The 18,873-nt window shown below is 42.5% G+C and overlaps 1 protein-coding gene across 1 annotated transcript in view; it reads right to left on the bottom strand.

Annotated features, from left to right (window-relative positions):
• Nucleotides 1-18,873, bottom strand: part of KMT2C (lysine methyltransferase 2C) — a 323,379-nt gene that overhangs the window by 228,415 nt on the left and 76,091 nt on the right. Inside the window, exons 2-3 of the mRNA XM_065399612.1 lie at nucleotides 18,374-18,462; nucleotides 1,614-1,752 (exon numbers count right to left, since the gene is read on the bottom strand). Of these exons, the coding sequence (XP_065255684.1) occupies nucleotides 1,614-1,752; nucleotides 18,374-18,419 (185 nt within the window). The 5' untranslated portion in view covers nucleotides 18,420-18,462. The remainder of the gene's footprint in view (nucleotides 1-1,613; nucleotides 1,753-18,373; nucleotides 18,463-18,873) is intronic.

The following is an 18,873-nucleotide window of genomic DNA, read 5'->3' as shown; positions in this document are numbered from 1 at the left end:
TGGTAAACAAAATAATCTGGAAGAAACTTCAAAACTACCCTCCTAGTTTTCAAGTTTCCATGGATTCACAATCCACCCTAACCCCTCTGACCTTATATTCCCCTTCTCCCTAACTCTTGGCATGTTTTCTCTCTCTCCATGCCCGGACACTACAGAATTGAGGGTCAATCTTTACTGTATTCTGCTTCATCTATCTGGAGTTCTTTCTAACAAAAAGGAGTAGAGCCACTCAAAAGCTATTCCCTCCACCCCTGCCAAGAAGATGTGTCACCACCACTCATGGACAATGATATAGAAGACAGATTAAAAAAACAGCAGTTATTCTTTAGATGTGCATTGGTTTTAGACAGGTGCAGGATTAGATTAAGAAATAAAAATAAATGGACATTTGATTTTTGTCCATTGCCAGGAGGAGACCACCCAACATTGCCGTAAATGCAATGTCCATTCTACATCCAGGCCTAAAACCAAACTGTCTGGGATCAAGGAAACCTGCAGACTCCAGATACTTGCCTTGCAAGCACCTTCTCAATAATTTTTTTCCCTAAAAAGATCTGAGAAAAACTCTCTAGCTACTGCCCTATCAGTATCATGAGATGGTTTCTTGAGCAAGGGTATAACAATCTCCACACACACACACACACTCTCTCTCTCTCTCGCTTCAGTTTTATTGATATATCAGGGTAGCTTCCACAGATATTTCCCTTCTAACAGAAGTTTGTGACCATGTAAAATCTGTAAAGGTAGGTGAGTTAGTCAGTTAAGGCAGTAGCCTTTTGTATCTGGGGGCACAGGTGCAAACTCTGATGAGGTGGAAGTGAAATGGTTTTGGTTATTTTTAATCCAAGTCTGTCAAAAACATACATCCATATCATAAAGTCTCCTTAAACTGATATGATAACCTCTGCAACAAACAGAGGCCCCTTATTGGGCTATCTAGCTGCGTTGAAGGCTTGGCTAGAGGAGTATTGCCAGAGTTCCATGACATTGTTCCAGTGGTGCCTGCCCATGATAGGCCTTGTTCTTGCTAGTGTCATATGACTGTTACTTTTATTGGCACTGGTAATTTATAGATACCCAAAATTTAGGAAAAAAGTAAAATACAGTTAACATTTATTTGCATGTTAGAGACTCTGAAAAGTAAGTAGGTTTATGGCATACGAGATAAAATGTAAAAAAAAGAACAGATTACTAAAAATGTAGAAAATATCCTCTAAAACCTTGGAAGTACTGTTATGTTAGACCATGGTTATATATAACACACGTTTTATTTCTCACCAGAAAGGCTTTACTAGTGGGTGTAATGTATCCGCTTGTACACAAACCCTCAAACTTTTACATTTAAATAGTTAATATTTTGCAATTCTGAAGTTTTCCTGTATTGTGTGATAACGGAGGATGACACTTAAGAAACATGCTTTTCCACCCCCAGTTCCCTGCAGACTAATTAAATCATCAGTCTCAAATATAGCAGCTGCCAACAAGGTTTCTGCTAATGCTTCAAAGCACCAGCACTGTCCCAAATCTGTTCTCCCAGCATTCTCTGAACCATTACTCAACTCTCAGTCCTTCCCCCACCACTGACTCACCCCCCATCTGTCTCACTTACTAACCTGGTTTTGGCTTCAACACCAACAGAGGCAGTGGAGCTTGCAGACTCCTCAGATACTGAGCGCTGAAGAATTGGTGTTAGCTGCTTGTTGCTGTCCACTTCAGTTTGGGCATCCTCCTCTGCAGATTGTTCTTTGACTTCTGTTTGACAAGAAAGAAGACTGCTAAGATTCCATTTGTGTGGCTATAAAAAAATCACTGTTTACATTTTCCCCTGTAAATGTTTTTAAATAGGTTAGTCAGTGTAACAACTCTATTAGAAAAGAAATATTTAAGTAGGGAAGTATCATTCCTCTTCACATCTACCTAAAGTCTGTATAATGGCTCAAAAATGAAATAATGGGAGTCCATGATTATTGTTTCTCAAACTTACATCTCAAACTTATATATCAAACTTCCTTGGTTTAGACATAAAAATATGTTCTCTCTAATTGACGCCTTTTTCATATTTGAGTGTTGGTACCTAAGCACTTTGTGCAAGAACAAAAGGTTTGTTTCAACTAAGCAGGGAGAGGAATTGTCAAGTGTGGATGGGTAAATATTTTGACACACAAAAATCTATGTTAAAAAAATGTTACTTAAATTTCAAAATCAAGTGCTTGAAAGTTAGATTTACAGTTGCCCATGTGCCTTTAATTCTGCCTCCTTGTGTATCCATCCCATGCTCTGAATGAGGCAGGGGTCCTATGGAAAAATAGCATCTTAGAAATTAGGGGCTGGAAGGGACCTCAAGAGGTCATCAAGCCGAGCCCTCTACACTGAGGCAGGACCAAGTAAACCTAGCCCGTCCCTGACAGGTGTTTGTCCAGCCCGTTCTTAGAAACCTTCAATGATGGGGATTCCACAACCTCCTTTGAAAGCGTACAGCTTAACTACCTGTATAGTTATGAAGTTTTTCCTAATAGCTAACCTAAAATCTCCCTTGCTGCAATTTAACCCCATTACTTCTTGTCCTACCTGCAGTGGACATGGAGAACAATTCACCATCCTCCTCTTTATAACAGCCCAAGGGCGGCAGTGGAGGCAAGCAGGGGCATGGGCTACCCCAATAATCGTCAAGGACACAGAACTTCTCTGGCCCTGGGGCTGCAGAGGCAGGGAAGATCGAGCTCCTGCCAGGGCCAGGGCCATGTGAAGGGAGGGAAGATCGGGCTGGGGCCAGGTGGAGGGAGAGAGGGAAGATCGAGTTCCTCCTGGGACGGGTCAGGAGAGGAGACAGTGAGCTCCACCCAAGGCTGGGAGGAGAACGGGGGCAGCAAGTTTAAGGGGTCAAATTTAAATTCTTGTGTATGCCCCTGTAACAGCCCTTAACACATATGAAGACCTATTATCAGGTCCTCACTCAGTCTTCTTTTCTCAAGACTAAACATGCCCAGTTTTTTTTTTTTTTTTTACACTTTTCCTCATAGGTCAAGTTTTCTAAATCTTTTATCATTTCTGCTCTCTTCTCTGGACTCTCCAGTTTGTCCTCATCTCTCCTAAGAGTGTGGTGCCCAGAACTAGACACAGTACTCTGGTTGAGGCCTCACCAGTGCCAAGCAGAGCAGGACAATTACTTCCCGTGTTTACCATACAATGATCCTGTTAATACATCCCAGGATGGTATTAGCCTTTTTTGCAACTGCATCATACTTTTGACTCACATATAACTATAACGCCCAGGTCCTTTTCAGCAGTATTCCTGCCTACTGACTTCTTCCCAATTTTGTGGTTGTGCATTTGATTTCTCCTTCCCAAGTGAAGTACTTTGTACTTGTCTTTATTGAATTTCATCTTATTGCTCTCAGAGCAATTCTCTAATAGACTGTGATGATGTAATTAAAGACTGTGTCATTATGCATACACATAAGGAGGCCAAACTGAGGTTGTGTGACAATCAAATCTGGCATTCCTAACTTTCAAGTGCTTGACTTTGGAACCTCAATAACCTTTTTCAATAAGAAGTTTATCTGTGTGTAATCTCGTCGTTTTTATTATAATTATTATTATTTTTAAAGAAAAGGTAAAACAACTATTATGTACAAGTGTAACATCCCTCTGTCCCTATGAATCACCAGCAGAGTCTGAACTAGAACTCTTTAGCACCATAGCTCACATAGTAACAGTCTGTGCTAAGGACTGACTCCTTTAGCTGTCAGCAGGACAAGGCTACAGTAGAACCTCAAAGATATGAGCACCAGAGTTATGCACTGACCAGTCAATCGGACACCATGTGAAACCGGAAGTAACCAATCAGGCAGCAGCAGAGACCAAAAAAACAAAAAAGCAAATACTGTTCTGTACAGTGCCTGTATTGCATCTTAAAGGTAGGCACATCTGGGCTGCCTGTCCCCACCCCCTCCCTCATGCAGGGCTGCCACTTGCAGCTAAGAGGTGAAGACGCTGGGGCTGCCAGCTTAAGACAGCCAGAGCAGGAGCAATGCTGGGGTCTGTGCTGCTTTCACCCTCTCCCCCCCGCCGCCAGGAGGGGGAGGCACGGTTTTCACACACACTCTTCCCCAGCTGGGAGGGGGATGCACTATTGGAAGCTGCCTGCGATGAGGAGGGAACTCAGCTGCTGCTGGAGCCTAGCCTGGAGTGTGAGCTGCGGGAGCCTGAACTGCGCTTTGTTCAGAGTTACGAACATTTCAGAAACAACAAGGAGTCCGGTGGAACCTTGTTGTTTTTGTGGATACAGACTAACACGGCTACCCCCTGATACTTGACACCATGCAAGGAACATTTCAGAGTTACGGACAACCTCCATTCCCGAGGTGTCTGTAACCGAGGTTCTACTGTACTTTCCCAGAGTGGGAGGATGGGTCTGGGGGTCCCTCCCTCTGCATTGAAATGATTTTTAACACTAGTCCTGCCAAATCTGAATGGAATTTCATAGGACGAAGAAAAGGCACTTCTGTTGCCCCAGGGAATTCCCCCTGCTGAAATCAAAGGCCAGATGCGAAAAATGGAGGCGAGAGCATTCTTGGGTATAGGGACTTTTCTACTGTATGTTTATAGAGTGATATATGAACAATGATCCACTAATCTGGTTGGGGTTTCTGGGTGCTACTGTAATTCAAATTATTATTAATAATAATAATGGCAGCAATGCACTTTGGTCTTGCACAGACAAAAGCTATAGATTAAGTATGGAGGCAAGTCACTTATCAACAGGATCTACATAATGCTTATTAGATCAAATTTAACAATTTGCAAGTTGGGGAAGCAGAAGTCACTTGAACCACCTGATTTCACAGTAAACTGTGTTAATTGTGTTCTCCTGACACACTTTTTATTGGACTTCAGGTTGAAAAGACAAATTTTAGGTTTTACAAAATTATGAAGTTCTTTGGAAAGTTTTGATGTAAGAAAAATCTTTAAGATCCATTACAAAAGTGCTTTAATATACCACAGTGTTCAGAACTCTCCCCCCTCAGAGAGCTGCTTTTACTCCTGCCCTCCATAGCGGAACAGACTAGTCACTCCTTACACAAAACAAACAAAAAGTTAAGTGTTGACAGAATTTATCATGCAAGATTTTTAGTTAGTGTGTTATCAACAGCTCTGCTATACTAGGTAGCTTCCTTATTTGTACCTCTCATTTGTGTTTTTCACATTTGTTGTTTTCAAATTATGCTATTTCTTGCTCCTATGCGTGCTCCCTAGATGAAGAGACAGGCGTCTTCAGGGCCATGGTTTGAGCCAAGCAGGCCTTCTGGGGAATTCCTGCACTCAAAGCCAGTTCTCCCTGTCCTCCATGCCACTTCTAGGGGAGCGGGTCCCTCAGGGGCTGTACTGTGCAACATGCAGGAGGAGGAAATGAATGACTGCTGGAAAGCTACTAACTGACCAAAGATTTCTTTGTGGGAGTGTAGTGATTACAATGTATTTTCTGCTGTTATATTACTAACCTCCCTCCTTCTGGATGTCAGGGACCCAAGAGAGAAAACAGGAGGTGCTTCTCTGGAGGCTGCCTGAGTAAGCTCACAGCAAAGTAGAGATACATTTTACACTTGCAGAACCCCTTAAAAGCAGATCTTTTAGCACCATCCCAATCACTACCTTTGCCTTTAAAAAAACAAAGGAACAAAACCCCACAGAGTTGGGGAACAAAGCAAAGAAAAATATCTGTATTCTAAAAGTTTACTTTTGACAAATATTTTTTAAAAATGTAATGTTAAAAATATTCCAATTGAAAATATTGCAAAGCCTCTACAAAAAAAAGGAACAAACATTTAAAAACTTGTTAAATAATGTTTAATAATAATAATGGAGTGTTTTAAACAAAATTTTTAACAGTTTAAAAATAAAAGTTTTATTGCTATTTAGATGAGCACTGAACTGTTAATAAATACAGGGGCAGGTGGCTGCTCTCAGGCCTACATGCAGCCAGCACAGAAAAGGTGGAAACAGCCTGACAGGATAAAGGCAATGCAGTCTGAGCTGTCAGAACTGTCTCTGAATGGTAGACAGAAGCACTGGACAGATTACCGTACGAGTGCTAATTTTACCCTTGAACTGCAGTGCTCTCACCTGCTGTCCACACTGGTTGTGACTTGTTGCAGGAAGCAATGATGACAAGACTTTTTCAAAGCGAGTGTAACTGCAATAGTGGTATGAATACCTGTGCACGGTTGCAAGAAGTTGTGTTTAGGGCAAGGTGTTTTACAGGCATGCTAGAGCAGAGGTGGGCAAACTATGGCCCGCGGGACCATCCTGCCAGGGGCTTGAGCTCCCGGCCAGGGAAACTAGTCCCCAGCCCCTCCCCTGCTGTCCCCCCTCCCCCGCAGCCACACCGCCGCGCAGGCAGCGCTCTGGGTGGCAGAGTTGCGAGCTCCTGCAGGGCAGCGCGGCAGCATGTCTGGCTCCGGCTGTTTGGCACGGCTGCCAGACATATTGCTCTGAGCGGGATGGTAAGGGGGCCGGGGCGTTGGATAAGGGGCAGTCAGGGGACAGGGAAGGGGCGGGGGTTGGATGGCGGTGGAGTCCCGGGGAAGCAGTCAGGGGACAAGGGGGGTGGGGAGGGGGTTGGATGGGGCGGGAGTTCTGAGGGGGGCAGTCAGGGGACGGGAAGTGGGAGGGGGCAGGGGCCAGGCTGTTTGGGGAGGCACAGCCTTCCCTACCCGGCCCTCCGTAGGACCAATTTTTGTTTAACGGAGAAAAGCTTTTTTTATTTCAAGGAAATGCTTGAAATTTGTGAATTTTTATGCAGACACAGCAATAAACAATTAAATCTACAGGCACATTTTTCTCGAAATACTGCTAATACTAAGATTTCATTTTATAAAATAGCCTAAATTTCTCTTTTTTTCCCCCATTGGAAAAACATGACTTTCCCTCACAATATATAATAATGTACTATTGCCCTATTAATCCAGAATAGCAGTATGAATGAATTAACATTATATGGAAATGAGAAATTATTTCTCCATTTATGTTCATTTAAATTTGTAAGCTTTAATATATTGTATTAAAATATATTTTTGCATTTAATAAATAAACACGTTATTTAGCCAGCCAACACAGCATACCTTAGTGTAAATTTCCCACCAGTCATGAAACAAAACTGTTTTCTCTGTTTCACACCACTCAAACTATAGTTTAGTTTCTGTAGATCCTAAGCTCAAAATTTCATCTTGTGCAAATCCATTGATCCCAGCATGGTGAAGTTGTTAGGATTCTTTTCCAAATACATATTTGGATACCTTGCAATTATATATTTTTATTATTCATATGCTTGCTTAAAACAGCACTGGAACAAAGAAAAGGTTCCAACTATCCACTTTCAGATTTTATTTATACTTTGATGAATGACTAGAACATGTCAACTTCATTAAAAAAAACCATTAAAAATTCATCCATTTCATCCTCACCCATAACAAGTTTACATTGAACAACAAACATTTTGTCCAAACCATGGAAACAGCCACGGGCACTAGCATGGCTCCCCAGTATGCCAAACTCTTCATGGGCTACCTTGAGGAAGAATTTCTGGAAAATGCACCACAAAGTTAATGACATATCTGAGATACATCAATGATATTTTCATCCTCTAAACAGACAACAAACTCCCTCACAGATTTCCACCACAACTTCAACAACCACCACAAATCCATTAAATTCTCCGTAGAACACTCCCACACTAGCATCAACTTCCTGGATACCACGATCAGCTTCAACAATGGAACCCTAGGACTACTATATAGAAGAAACTTACAGATCATCACACCTATCTTCACAGATCCAGTAATCACCCCAAACACACCAACAAATGTGTTATCTAAGGCCAGGCACTCAGATACCACAGAATATGCTCTGAAGAGAAAGTCCGGGATATACAATTAACATACTTAAAATTGCCTTCACCAAACAAGGACACTTCACCAGAAAAGTAAATTGCATCATGGAATAAGCCACCCAAATACCCCTAGGGAACCTGCTTCAATATGGAAATAAATCCCCCTCCAACTGCACACCCCTAGCTGTCACTTTCCACCTCACACTGGAACCCATATGGGGCAACAAACAATTACAACCCATATTCAACGGGGACCACATCCTGAATGAAATCTTTCCTGAACCCTCTCTTCTGACCTTCAAACAACCCCACAGCCCCTCTAACCATATCAGAAGCAAGCTTCCCACAGATTAAGATACACCAACTCAAAGTGGTACCAGACCCTGCCAGAACAACAGATGCAAAACCTGTAGACATATCTCCACTGCTACGATTATCAACACTCCCCACAACTTTCAAGATCCATGGGTCCTACACATACCTATCACAACATGCGGTATACCTCATCCAGTGCAATAAATTCCCCAACAACTATGTGGGTGAAACCAGACAATCCCTACACTCTCAAATGAACTCTCAGAGGAAAATGATAAGACACAAAAACACCCTATTCACCTGTAGATGAACCTTTCACAAAATGATCACTCTATAACTGATCTCTCAGTCCTCATCCTCAAAGGAAACTTGCACAACACCTTCAAAAGACAAGCCTGAGAGTTTAAATTCATAACTTGGCTAGACACTGAAAATCATGAACTGAACAGAGGCACTGGATTTATGGCTTATTACACCAATTTATAACCCACTAACAACTCCTGGCAAGTTGTCTTTTCTCCCCCCCTTTCCCTCCTATGACTGGAGGGGTGTTAATGGGTCACTTTCCCTTGAATGGTCCCTTGAAATCTGTGTTAACTACTTATACTAACAATCAGTTCACCTTGTATTTAGCTGTGACAGTACCTTTTCCATTCCAGAAGAAAAGAGTTCTGTGGACGCTTGAAAGCTTCCCTCTCTCCCAACAAAAGCTGCTCCAATAACAGATACCACCTCACCCACCATGTCTCTTTAGAAGCACTTTAAACACACAATGGTAACATTGGGGCATTGTATACAGAGTGGCAATATATGTCACCATCAGTTTTCCCCCTTTGTTGCAGCATATTAGCTGATTAAATTCAAAGTCTCAGTCAAAATGAATTTGTAGAGACCAGCCTAAAATGTTTAGAATAAAGAAAATTTTCATTAAACCAAAATATAATAAACCATGTTGATCATAATTTTGTTAGCCACAAGTACTCCTCGTTCTTTTTAACTAAGAAGTCAATTCCCTTTGTCAGAAGAAGCCACGCACACTGCATTCTGTTGACCTTAATCCCACAGTGGGAGGAGGGGCCTTTTAGACTGGGCAGGCCAGGATTTCCAATAAGACCCCACAATGGCTAGGGACTGTGGGGAGAGAAATTTTTGACACTGGCCAAATGTGTCTAATGAAGAAACAAGTCTATGATCTGAGACAGATTATGGTAGGTGACACAAGAGACCAGACTTCATTTTTTCATATCATATTGTATGAAAATATTTGAATGCAATTATAATTCCATATTATTAAGATTATGCAGTGCTACCAGAATGCATGACTTTTACAAAAATCAAGACAGGTCTTTGGCTCAGAAAACTTATAATCTAAACAAACCATAAAACAGCAAGTAAAGACAATCAGTGGTGAGAAGAAAAGTATTAATTCACAAGGTGCAAAAATGTGGCTTGCAGTCAACCCTCTATTTCACCACATTCAAGACAAGGAGATGCATCTTACACATTCCAAAATTCAATGCACTACATACAGCTTGGCGATGTTGAAGCACACTTCCCCATGACCCATTACCGACACGATGCACAATACCCCAAAACCAGGCCTGGGTAACCTTGGTTTTGGCCAGAGAGGCAGTTTGAGTTTCTTTGCTCCTCAGAACCCATTCAAAAACCTCAAGATTTTTGGCCATACTGTGTCCAAGGGTGGTACACTTGCAGATACTACAACTGTGAACGTGATGTTCAATGGAAGGAAGGCAGAATAAATAGATGGTTCTAGTTCAGAAAGAAAAGCCGCAAAGCCAGCCCCACTACTTTCTCGATTTGCTTAGAAATATGGGATTTTACCTAATGAAAAAAATATTTTTGTTCACACAACAGAAGAACCTTGGGGAGGGGGCTAGAGCAGCCAAAAGGAAAATCTCAGGCTTTTAAATCTTCCATTTTCAGTCCCATTTTGAATGTGCCTCACATCATCATCAGCCAAAAAGGAGAAGCTGGCTGCTGAGAAGTTCTTGTGCTAATCTAAATCCTAAATCTTTTGTGGCCCTCTTTGAGTCCTTGTTTTGGTAATTTGTTTATAATAGGAGAAAAGAGAAACAGAACACTTTCCTTAATAGCTAGCTCCCTGGGCTCTGCCAGTTTTCCCACTGGCTGGAAGAAACATAAAAATAGTGGTATAAAGCACGTATTTCAACACTTTAAAAAAAAATACCAGAAAAGTCATTGGATCTCTAATTTTACTCATTATTACATAAGGATACAAATACAAGGGAATATTATGGGGCTGTGTATATAATCTTGGTGCGTTCTTTTATGCAATATATGTTTAAATCTATATTCAAATTATGCTCTGTGCTCAGTGATGAGAAAAGCTAGCTTTCATTTATTTTAGGGTTTGCTCATCACTGTAGTTTATGAACACTTCCTAGGTAAGTTATGTCTGCATGGCAAGGTCCTTAATGGTCTTCATGGATGAAATCCTGGATCCGCTGAAGTAAATGAGAGTTTCTACCATTGACTTCAAAAAACTAGCATTGCACCAATGGAATTTTCTGCTGTTTTCTCTTCCCTGATCGGAAGCTCTAGAGAGTTATTTTGACTTTTCTTCTGCCCAATGAGCTGACTATGGTGGGACATCTTTTCTTACGTCATGTCTTCACTAGCAACATTAAAGCGCTGGCTGCGGCAGCACTTTAAGGTGGCTGTGAAGATGCAGCATAGCGCTGGGGAGAGAGCTCTCCACCTCCACGAGGGGCTCCCAGCGCTGGTGTACTGTCTACACTGGCACTTTACAGTGCTCGGAGGGGTGTTTTTTCACACCCCTGAGCGAGAAAGTTGCAGCGCTGTAAAGTGCCAGTGTAGACAAGCCCTTAGAGAGGAGGGGTTTTGCAGCGAACTTTGATGCTGATCAAATTCTAAATTGGTCTGATCTTCTCTGTAAGTTTGTTCCACAGGTGACTCTCTTGATTTTTGATTGAGAACTATTTATGTCTGATGCTCATTGGCTTTGTCCAAGGATGAAAGTGTAATTAGAGGAGCACATCATGTCATCAAGAAGTCATCAACATGAGTCTAGCAAAAAAGCAACAGGCCAGACAAATGTCATTGGGCACTGTATCAGGGTTACCAAAGATATAAAATAAAGAGGGGTAAATGATACCAACTGACATAATTTTCTAGGTTTCAGTAAAGCATTTTCCCAAGTATCAAACCAGAAGCTTCCATACAACATATAGGAATAGGGACTTAGATAGATTAAGAATTGGTAGGTACAGTGCAGAATGCTTTAGTGTAAATAGAATAAAATCCTCCTTGTTGGATTTATCAGGAGGGGTTTCCCACAAGAATCACTGGTAGCACTAACTTTATTTCACTTATACAAAAGTGATGTGGAAGAAAGGACAATCTGCACGGTCTCAACATTTACAAGTGACACAAGGACAGGAACGATTGTGGATTCTAAAGCAGAGGTAGGGTCACCAGACAGCAAGCGTGAAAAATCAAGACAGGGGTGAGGGGTAATAGGCACCTATATAAGAAAAAGCCCCAAATATCAGGACTGTTCCTATAAAATCAGGACATCTGGTCACCCTAAGAAGAGGTGAGTAATTTATGAAAGTTTTGATAAGGAAAGACAATGATCAAAGGATCAGCATGTAGAATTCAATTTCAGGAAACCTAAAGGGAGAACCAAGGCTAAGGCAAAATATACTTTGGATGGAAATTTGCTTAAACTAACACAGGAAGAAAATGATCTACCAACAGGAAAATAGAAGCATGAGCTCAGTATTAGATAGAAGCAAACAAACAAAAATACCCTCAAAGAAACACAAACCAACAGAGGCTACTAGGATGTATTTGTTTTGTTATTTCTTTCTTTAGATTTATACTGCTACCCAAAAAGAGCGCACATTCCAGGCTCTAAGTACCCTTAACAATCTTTTAAAACATACTGTTGAATAGAATCCCCAAATTACTCCAAAAATGCAATACTCTGACAAACAACAGCAAAAGGTAGGAGCATTATAACCCATCATTGCTTAATTCATCAGGAGAAGGTGGAATTTCACAAGTGATTGCCCACGTTATCGCTAGCTGGAAAAAGGAAAGGTTTGACGGATGCTAGCGTCAAGACCAGGAATGGGCAATAGTTTTCACAGGGAGGCCACTACATGTATTTTGGTAAATCGTCATGGGCCACACGTTTTTACTATATTACTGGAGGGAGTTTGGGTGCTGGAGGGAGCTCGGGTGCCGGAGGGAGCTCTGGGCTGGGGCAGCGGATTGGGGTGCAGGAGCGGGTGTGGGGTCTGGGAGGGAGTTTGGGTGCAGGAGGGAGTTCCAGGCTGGTGAAGAGTGTTGGGGATGTGGGAGGGGGTGCGAGGTGCAGGCTCTGGCCGGGAGGCGCTTACCACAGGCAGCTCCCGGCCGGTGGCGCAGCAGGGCTCAGGCAGGCTGCCTGCATGCCGTGGCCCCACGCCGCTCCTATAAGCAGCTGCGGCCGGCTGCTGCTGGCATGTCTCTGTGTGCCCCTTGGGGGGAGGAGGGCAGCGGGTCTCCGTGCACTGCCTGGGTCCACAAGCACCGCCCCCGCAGCTCCCATTGGCCGGCTGGAGCACCCAGGGGGAAAAATTAGTGGGTGTGGAGCATCCACCGGCACCAACCTCCCCCCCCCGCCCCACCTCTCACGCGCCAGCGGCTCCCCGCTTACCAACTTCTTCTCCTCTGTCCCAGCACTTCCAGAGCACCGCAAACAGCTGATTCGCGGCATTCAAGCTCCGGGGGTGGGGTGGGGGGACACCTGGGGCTGGCATCAAAGCCCCCAGGTGGGGGGCTGGAGGCCAGAAACCTGGGTGCCCCCCCCCGGGGGCCACACTGGGCATAAAGCCTGGGGGTGCTGTAGCACCCCCTGCTCCCCTACTTCCCGCACCTATGAAGACCAGCTGGCACTCTGCATTGACCTTCCATGGTTCAGCACCAGTCAGGTCCCGAGGGTGCCGGACTAGAGAGGTTCAACCTGTATTAATCTCAGCCGTAAAGTATCACTAGCATAGTTTTCTGCATTAAAAAATGCAAAATGTTTGCATACCAAAGAAATACCAGTGGGAGTTCAGAATTAAAGCTATCCGAACAGGTAATAGAGGACCCTGGTATATGAGGAAAGGGGAAAATAGGAGAGCACACCAAGCCTCTGGCATGTGAGAAGGGGTAAAAGTGGGTGCACAGAACCCCTGGAATGGGGGGGAAGGGGAAGAATGAGGGACACACAGAGCCCCTAGCCTAAAGGAGAGAGTTTTAGGGAGGCCCTGAAACAGAGGGGGATGGGAGGGTGGAAAGTCATGGGGTGCATGCAGTAAGCTTGAACTACAGAAGCTGAAAACCGTGGACCTCCTAGTTTAAATATAAATAAGAAAAAGTTCTGGATGCATCATTCCTTCTTGCAACACCTATATTTAAAATTCAGTGTTTCCAGCAACTTGGCTACTATCACGAGTTCAACTCCTAATGTACCTTTCTTGGCCTCTAAGTGAGTACACATATATTCACATTTCTATTCAGATATTTTGATTGTAAGATGCTCATAATAAATGCTATTGGTAAACTGATTCAGTAGTATTCACTTACTGGAATTCTGAACTGATGGATTTAGTACCTGTTTTTTCTTTATGACATGTTTACTTGCTTACTAAATATCAATGCAATGGTTTTGCTATATATAAACACTGGCACAGGCACGTTATTGTAGTAAACACACGCACACACAGGTTCCAACATTTAAACAATGTTCTCATAGATTTGTTACATGTCTGCTGGTGAACATTGCGTTAAATTTAATACATGCAGTGGTAAGGTAAGTGGGTTGGTTAGCATGTCACCAGCATCGAGGCAACACTCTTCAGGGGGTAACTCTCACCAGGAGATGGGAGTATGTGGAGAATCTCTCTCTCTCTCTGGGAGGTAAGGGAAAGTGGGGAATCTTCCCCCTCTGCTCCATTCAGGAGATGGGAGACATGTTTCCTCTGCTTTCTCCACTGTGGGAATCTCCCTTCCTGTGGGTCTAAAGCAGGGGACGGCAACCTTTCAGAAGTGGTGTGCCGAATCTTCATTTATTCACTCTAATTTAAGGTTTCGCGTGCCAGTAATACATTTTAATGTTTTTAGAAGGTCTCTTTCTATAAGTCTATAATATAGAACTAAACTATTGTTGTATGTAAAGTAAATAAGGTTTAAGAAGCTTCATTTAAAATTAAATTAAAATGCAGAGCCCCCCGGACCGGTGGCCAGGACCTGGACAGTGTGAGTGCCACTGAAAATCAGCTCAAGTGCCGCCTTTGGCACGCGTGCCATAGGTTGCCTACCGCTGGTCTAAAGAATGGGCAGTGGTTTTCAACCTCAACCATGTTTGCAGACCCCTAATAAATTTCAAATGGAGTTGTGGACCCCTTTGAAAATCTTCGTTTGCAGACCACAGGTTGAAAATCACTGGAATAGGGGTTTGTGGGGTAACCTGCCACCTTCAGGGGGAATACTCCTTCCTCCTGTCTTGGGCCTTACCAAATTCACAGCTGCGAAAAACGTGTCATGGACCATGAAATAAGCCCTACCACCTGAAATCTAGCTATTGGAGGGGAAAGGGAGGGTCAGGGCTGGAGGCACTTCAGCCAGGGGCTCCTACCATTCCCCAGGCTCCAGCTGCTAGTCCCCACATTGGGACAGGACTTGCTCTTCCCCTGCACAGCTGCTCTCGCGGGGAGATCAGGCCCACCTCCACCTCCAGGAACCTCCTGCAGCTGCAGAAGTGAGGGTGGCAATCATGCAACCCCCCTACAACAGCTTTGCAACACCCGCACCCCACAACTCCATTTTGGATTGGGACCTCCATGGTTACAACACTGTGAAATTTCAGATGTAAACATCTGAAAACTTGAAATTGACTAATTTTCAAATCTTATGACCATGAAATTGACCAGAATGGACCCTGAATTTGGTAGGGCCCTACTCATGACCCTGTCTGACAGCAATGTGGATTACCCTGCATTCAATTTACACTAACAACATATGACTATTATTATTTGTATTACAGTAGTGTCTAGAGATCAGGGCCCCATTGTGCTATACTCTGTATGAACATATAGCAAGAGAAAGTCCCTGCCTCAAAGCGATTACATTCTAAATAAACGAGAGAGAGAAGAAAGCAGACTAGAGGTACAGAGAGGTGAAGTGACTTGCCCAAGGTCACATTACATGTTTATATTTATATGAACTCATTCTGAACTCTCAAATTCAAGGGCCCATTTAAAAACCCTACTACAATACTATTACCTTTTTAAAATAGTTTGTTAGGAAATACTGGTGAGGTTTTTGCAAAAGTCCATTTCTTTTCTTTTTTAAACTAAACAACCACATAAAAAACGATACCCGTCTCAGTACAGAGCCTTTAAAAAATAAAATGACACAGACACACACAGACAACTAAAATCTCCTTCCGTTTAATGAATAGAATATAGTTTTATATCTCACTATTAACAGTTAACTGGTATCACTCCCCCCCCCCCCATGCTTATTAGCCCTAGACCAGTACTTTAAAAAGTTCATTGGTCCTGAAAACATTTCTGCCAAAATTATTCAAATCCTAGCAAGTCACAAGATAGCAAATCTTAAAAACCAGTTAATTATGATTTCCTGCTTGCTCTCTCCCTCCCCAACCAAGCCTAACATTCGTTTAGCAGGCAATGTTCCCCAAACTGCTTAATCTGACAATGTTCCTTTAAGTCCAGTTTGGTCCCCCATGTCCAGAGATATTGGACGTGCGCATTTACAATAAGGCCTTTTCTTTTCCTTATTTTTTTTTAAATACACTGCCAGAATGGTGTAAAGGGGCTTTAGCATAAAGAAGAGTCATGGCCATAGTGACCAAGAAGTCTCTTTGAGACTCCAAAAGGGATGCAAGTGAAGTATTCCTTCTTGTTGGCCTCTCCTCCAAACAAACTTATTATCCACAGATCTATGCTGATGACACAGGGAGTGTCGATAAACTAGTTAACATGACTGTGTACAGACAGAACAACGTAGTAATTAAAGCACCTTTTAAATAGTAATGTATCATTACAGATTTTTTTTACCTCCTTTAAAAAGATAAAAAAAATAAAAGAAATTCTATTCCCCTGATAAAGTTTATAAGGGTATTTCCAGTGGAGAGGCAGGGCTGTGTGTAATGGGCAAGTCTGAGAACAAAGCACCAAAGAGGCTTAGGCTTTTGGCAAGTCTACACTACAAAATTAAATCAACCTAAACTACGTCGACATACAGTCACCACAGTAATTAAATCACTTTTGCACGTCCACGCTACGCTTCTTGTGTCAGCGGTGCGCATCTTCACCAGGAGCGTCAGGGTGGGGATTGTGGGACTGCTTCTGAAAGTCAGCAACAGTCGATGTAAGTAATACAGTGTCTACACTGACACCATGTCGACCTAATTACATCAACCTAAACACTACGCTTCTCGTGGCGGTGAAGTGGGCGAGTTACATTGGTGGGAGCTACATTTTAGTGTAGATGCTTACAGAGTTAGGTCGATGTAAGCTAGCTTACATCGACCAACTCTATAGTATAGACCTGGCCTTAGCCTTCCTCTACCCTCCCATTCTTTCCTAAGGATACTGGTGCCTGCTGTTTCTTCAGTTTCTGCTTTGTCACCGCTGTTACTGATAAACATCCTTATGTAGGGCCTGGGGAAGAGCATACATGCCAGCTCCCATCAAAGCAGTGCATGAGAATATTTCATCACACCAGTGCATGAGACAGGTAATGCAACAGGCTAAACAAAGTGTTGGCAGACTAACAAAATCAATTGTTGACAGTGTCCCTTTGAACTGGACACCTTTCAGAACCTATTAATACCACCCATTTATCAATAAGAATTGCTGCTGAACACCTCAAAGCACTCCCTGAAACCTGAGCACGAAATCTCCTCAATACTTTGTAACTCTTACCAAATGGGGAGCAAGAGACCAGATGACACAGCTAAATCTCTCATCCATTTCCTCAATTTCATGCCCTGACTATCACAACCTCCTGTTTTATGGACTCAACTACTGTAACTTTGCTCCCCCAAAGTCTATTTAAAATAATGATGCTAAGACTGCTCCTTTTTCTGACCACATCACCTCCTTACTCTGGCCACCCAAGTCCCTCCACTGGCTCCCCCTTAACCTCTACATCAAACATACGTTTCTTGTCTTTACCTTTAAGGCCCTTCACAACTTAACCCCACCCTTCCTAGCTGATCTAGTAACTCATTGTGATGTGGACACCTGCCTTCACGCTGCCAGCATTCCCAGCCTTTACTGCCAACCAGCCAGCTTCTCCCTTAAACACCTCTCTGCTTTCTTTCACTCTGTCCAACATGCATGGAAAGAGCTCCTCAATAAAATCCATACAGTCTCTTCCTTATTCTGCTTCAGATCCCTTATTAAGGCTCACTCTGCCATGACTGCTAGAAAACCCTGCCTGATAGTTACAACCTAGGCAGATTTCCAAGAGCTACATACATGTAGCTAACAAAGCTATGGAAATTCTTCATCATACTCATTCATTTGTATGTTTTAACCCATCTGTTTTGGTCTTCAGACTGTAAACCCTCCAGGGTAGGGATTATATCTTTTTTATATTTGTACTGCACCCAACACAATGGGGTCTAAATCCTGATTAAGGCCTTTGGGTGCTACCTGAATATAAATATTTACAAGACTAGCAAATTAACATGTGTTTCTCAAACAGCAGCAGAGAGCACTAACATTATGCCATCCCTGTGGTATAATTTCCTTAGTTAACCGCTACTACAGGGCAAAAAGCAACATTGTATTTTGGCAGATAATATACAAATGGCTGCTACTGTATTTTATTTCTGTTAGAGAGTGGTAAAGTTATCAAAACAAAAGAGCCACTAGACATTTGAAATACAGAGGAATTTCCCTTCGGACTATTTTTAAAAGGTAAAGAATGCAGTCTTATTTTTATAAATGTGTAAATGTCTGTTTCATGGTGTCATATTAAAGCAAGAGATTATTTTCCTGCTTATAAACAGACAAATTTCCTGCATAACTACATGCACTCACTTCTAAAAGAGAAATGACAAGATGACACTACTGATACTGTATGTCTCTTTACCTGTTTCCACAGTGTTTTCTGTTTCTGCTGCCTCCAACCCATCCATGCTGTCTTCATCCTCCACTGCAGTTTTTCCTCTACTCCGAGGCCTACAAATATAAGAAGGGCACATTGTTCACAAACAAATCTTTTCAGTTTAAATGTAGCTAGGATCAAAATCATTTTATGCTGACTGAGTCATTATCATCACTAACTTATCTGGAATTTAAGTTCAGCAATTATTTATGAAATTAGATGACAGTCCTACCTACACTTTTTTGTGCTGTTGAACAAGAGTATTATACCACTAAAGGTTAACTTGGTACCCCTTTAATCAGCTGCCAGACCATAAGATTTTGCAATTACTATTAACAGAATCATTCATTAATTCACTTCTTTTGAACAGACAGTAGGCCACTGGCATGACAACAAGAGAAAAGTGTTTTGTTAGAGCTTCACATTTTTCATTATGCAGAAGGCAATTACAAGGAGCTTACTTTAGAATGTGGTCCGAAACTTGT

This window comes from Emys orbicularis, chromosome 2 (genome assembly GCF_028017835.1).
Source record: "Emys orbicularis isolate rEmyOrb1 chromosome 2, rEmyOrb1.hap1, whole genome shotgun sequence".
Lineage (NCBI taxonomy): Eukaryota > Metazoa > Chordata > Testudines > Emydidae > Emys > Emys orbicularis.
The sequence above is the reverse complement of the archived record's forward strand: the minus strand, read 5'-3'. Positions and strand labels throughout refer to the sequence as shown.